Below are 4,287 nucleotides of genomic sequence, written 5' to 3'. Positions count from 1 at the left end.
CCAAATATGAGTGATCGTGTACCAAAGAATCTTAAAAAAAAAAGAAACGATCATCTAAATAAATCTAAACAATTGTGCACTTTAAGAAAAATCTTTTAGCCAAATCTAAACACCAAATTTTGAAAAAAATATCGTTTATATTTGGTGTAGCCAAATCTAAACGTGTAACCGAATCTAAACGATGATGTAACCAAATTAAACAATAGAATTGAAAAAATAAATGGTTTAGATTTAGATAGCCAAATCTAAACGATCGTGTACCAAACAATAGCCAAATTTAAACGATCGTGTAATAAATATATTGCACGCGTTGTTGACGGGACATTTTTTGTATTTTTTAAAATAGCCGTCTAATACCATTTATTAATTTCCCCAGATAGTACCTATGACACTTATAATTTAACCAATCCTCGCATATCCATTTAAGCAAATGCATAAAAAATGTGGTCAAAGGAAAATGCTGAAGTAGAGAGACATGGATGAACAGATGATGTAAGTTGTAATGATATTTTGGATGTCCTTAACTATGTAAATGGGAAACTTCATTACAGTCATCCAATTAAACTCAAAATCATGAAGTCTTCTTCCCAATTAACCCCTCTTTTTCATGTACTCATTATTGTTGTTGTATCTTCATCTCCATTATGGGTTTCAGCATTTCCCCATGAACATCAAAACTTTCTTCACTGTCTTCCAGAGCATTCTTCAAAGAGTTATCCCATTTCCAAAGTGGTTTATACTCCAATCAACTCTTCTTATTCTTCTGTTTTGAACTTCTCCATTCGAAACTTCCGATTCTCAAAGCCTGAAACCCCAAAGCCACTCCTTATTATCACTCCCTCACATGTTTCTCACATTCAGGCAGCTGTCATATGCTCCAAATCCCATGGCTTACAAATCCGAACTCGAAGTGGTGGCCATGACTACGAGGGTCTTTCTTACGTTGCCTATCGCCCATTTATCATCGTTGACCTAATAAATATCAGGTTCGTTGTTCTTCTCTTTCTTTTGTTTTCTTTATTTTTTTTTTCCTTTTTCAAGTATAATAAGTGGCAGTATGAGGTAGTACCTATCGATTACCGTCAATCTATCTTTATTTGAGACCATGTCTATTACTTTTTTTCATTATGAGTGGGGTAGAAGGAAATACATGTCGATATTGCTATTGAACTATGCTTACTTTTGTTCAAGTTTGTACTTATTTGTTTGCTTGTTTTTGTTAGTGGAACAAGTGTAAATAAGAAATATTGCATGTCAACTACGGTTGAGCTATATTTATTTTAGCTTAGGTTTGTTCATGTAAGTAATGAGATATAACATGTCTAATCAAGTTCTATTTTCATTTTGACTCAGATCCATTTCTGTTGACATTGTAAACAATACTGCATGGGTTGAGTCCGGTGCAACCCTAGGCGAACTTTACTATAGAATTGGCGAGAAAAGTCGAACCTTGGCATTTCCAGCGGGTATTTGTCCAACAGTTGGCGTCGGTGGCCATTTCAGCGGCGGTGGATATGGCTTCCTGCTGAGGAAATATGGACTTGCTGCTGATAATGTGATAGATGCTTATTTGGTTGATGCAAATGGGATGGCTCATGACAGGGAATCGATGGGAGAGGATTTGTTTTGGGCCATTAGAGGCGGCGGCGGGGGGAGCTTTGGAATTGTGGTGGCCTGGAAGGTCAAGCTGGTTCCGGTTCCGGCCCTGGTAACGATTTGCTCTACTATAAAAAATTTGGAGGGTGATGCAGTTAAGGTGATCCATCAGTGGCAATATGTGGCTAACAAATTACATGAAGATATATTCCTTGGCATCGTTTTGACTGGTATTTTTTTCTAAAGCTCATATTTGATTTTTTTATTTTTTTTAACCATTAATTGTCTTTATTTTTATTGGAAAATATGTTTCTTAGATTAATATTATAATGTGAATTAAACCACCCGACAGTGTTATTAAATTGTGTGATGTGTGTTTTTTGTTCTGTTTAAGAATATATATATAAATACATACATACATATTATTAAATTAGAGTTTGGCAGCTATATGGTTTTCTATTTGTTTATAAACAAGTAATAAAAAATTGTTGAATATGGTAGAGTGATATTGTAGAGCAGTAGTAAAGGGTAGAGAATTAAAAGTGTAAGAGAAAAATATAGCAAAACTAAAGATTAAATTAGAAAAGAAAGAAAACTTCACCTTCGCATTTGTGTCCAAAAATACTATCACTCAAGTTTCTTAACTTTAAAGAAAATTGAATATAGTTATAGTTAGTTTTAGATAAATGGTTAATGTTTTTGTTTCAAAATGAAAATCCCTTAAATTTTTCATAAAAAGTTCGAACAGTATAATTAAGCTTAAAAGAAATGTTCAAAATTCGTGCAGTGTTAATATATAATTGAAACTGCTAATATCTCAGGGTAAAAAATCTTATGCTTGCAAATATAATAATTAAATTCAAAATAATTAAATATATAATAATAATTTAAAAATTTTATAAATATAACAAAATCTATCGAAGTCAATTAATGATAGAAGTTTATCACTGATAAACGATGTTATAAATATTGATCTATTAGTGATAAACCATAAGAGTCTATCAGTAACGATAGAAGTCTATTATTGATAAATTTTACTATATTTGCAATATTTTTAAATGTTGTCATATCTTGATTATTATTTCTAAAAGTCCCACTAATTATAATTGCCCTGTGTTTAATGGAACCCACGTCTTATGTATTAAGTTTTACTTAGATTTTGAAGAGGGGTAATAATTGACCATTTAAATAAATTACACATTTCTAAATCCTATTACAATCTCTCAAGTTTTCTTCCTCAAAATTCCAAAATTGTTCATAAAATTATGAAATAAAATATGACTTCTAGCATCCAAAACTACTCACCTCACTATAAAAGTATGGATGATCTAAAAGCTGATAATTTCTTGATATATGTAGGTGGAAATACTTCAACTCAAGGAGGCATAAAGAAGCCAACAGCAACATTCTACTCATTATTTCTTGGAAAGGTAGATGAACTTGTGGCAACTTTATCAACAACATTTCCTGAGTTTGGTTTAATAAAAAAAGATTGTCTCGAAGTGAGATGGATCGAATCAACCCTCATAATTGCCTCTGGAGTATTTCAAACCGTCGAATCATTAAAACCTTTACTCAATAGAACACCCTCCACTATTGATAGCACAAAAATCAAATCAGACTACATCAAGAAGCCCATCCCCAAGGCAGCAATTGAGGGCATATGGCAAAGATTAAAAGCTGGTGATATAGAAGCACCACAACTCGTTTTTGTACCTTATGGGGCGAGAATGAGTCAAATTTCTGAATCAGAAACTCCATTTTCGCATAGAGCTGGATATTTATACAAGATTGGGTACATGGTAGGTTGGAAGGGACAAAATTTAAAGGCAAAAAATAGGCATATAAGTTGGACAAGAGAGCTTTATGAGTACATGACTCCTTTTGTTTCAAAATCACCAAGGACTGCATATGTTAATTATAGAGATCTTGATATTGGAAGTAACAACAAATATGGAAAAACAAGCTATAAGCAAGCAAGCATTTGGGGGTTGAAGTATTTTGGGAACAATTTTAAGAGATTGGTATATGTTAAAAATAAGGTCGATCCTCATGATTTCTTTAGGCATGAACAAAGTATACCTACCCTCTAGTTGATATTGCTGACCTAATATTTAGTGATAAAATTGAATCCAACTTGATCCTTAGATTTCAAATATGCACCCCAAAACCCTATTGGGGTAACAAAATAAAGGGTTAAGTACCTAATTAGTTTTCAAACACTTCTACGTACTTTATGTATACTTCTTTGTCATTTATTTCAATGTGTGTACCTTGTAGTAAATAAAGTATTTTTGGATCAATATAGCCTTCTTTTTGTGTTGATTTTATTTGCAGAAAACATACAATGAAAGTATAATTGGGAAATTAATGGCATGCAATACGTGCATATACTTGTTTTAGTTTAATTTTGACCAAGAAACCAGATCCACGACAACAAATACCACATATGATAGCCTTCAAATAATGCTTTCGTAGACTCTCAATAGAGTTTTTTGAAGCTGTTGTAGCTCGTGGTATTAAAATTCATCGACTATCCATGTCATTTTTTTACTGCTATAAAAAATCCATTTTTAGTGTATCCACGACATTATTGTAGTGGGGTCACATAGTTGCCTTTATCGGCATAAAATTACAACAAAATGAATAAGTACTTGGGTGTTACACGAGTTGCTAATCGTCTTAAGGAAA

General features: G+C 32.5%; 1 protein-coding gene across 1 annotated transcript; it reads left to right on the top strand.

Moving 5' to 3' along the window:
- Positions 1-437: 437 nt before the first annotated feature.
- Positions 438-3,899, top strand: LOC127144246 (tetrahydroberberine oxidase-like). Its single transcript, XM_051079942.1, has 3 exons — positions 438-986; positions 1,354-1,826; positions 2,956-3,899. Exons 1-3 carry the CDS (start codon positions 574-576, stop codon positions 3,687-3,689), a joined length of 1,620 nt encoding a protein of 539 aa, XP_050935899.1. The 5' UTR covers positions 438-573; the 3' UTR covers positions 3,690-3,899.
- The last annotated feature ends 388 nt before the right edge of the window (positions 3,900-4,287 follow it).

This window comes from Cucumis melo, chromosome 12 (assembly GCF_025177605.1).
Source record: "Cucumis melo cultivar AY chromosome 12, USDA_Cmelo_AY_1.0, whole genome shotgun sequence".
Classification (NCBI taxonomy): Eukaryota; Viridiplantae; Streptophyta; class Magnoliopsida; order Cucurbitales; family Cucurbitaceae; genus Cucumis; species Cucumis melo.
This window is presented reverse-complemented; position numbering and strand designations above follow the sequence as displayed.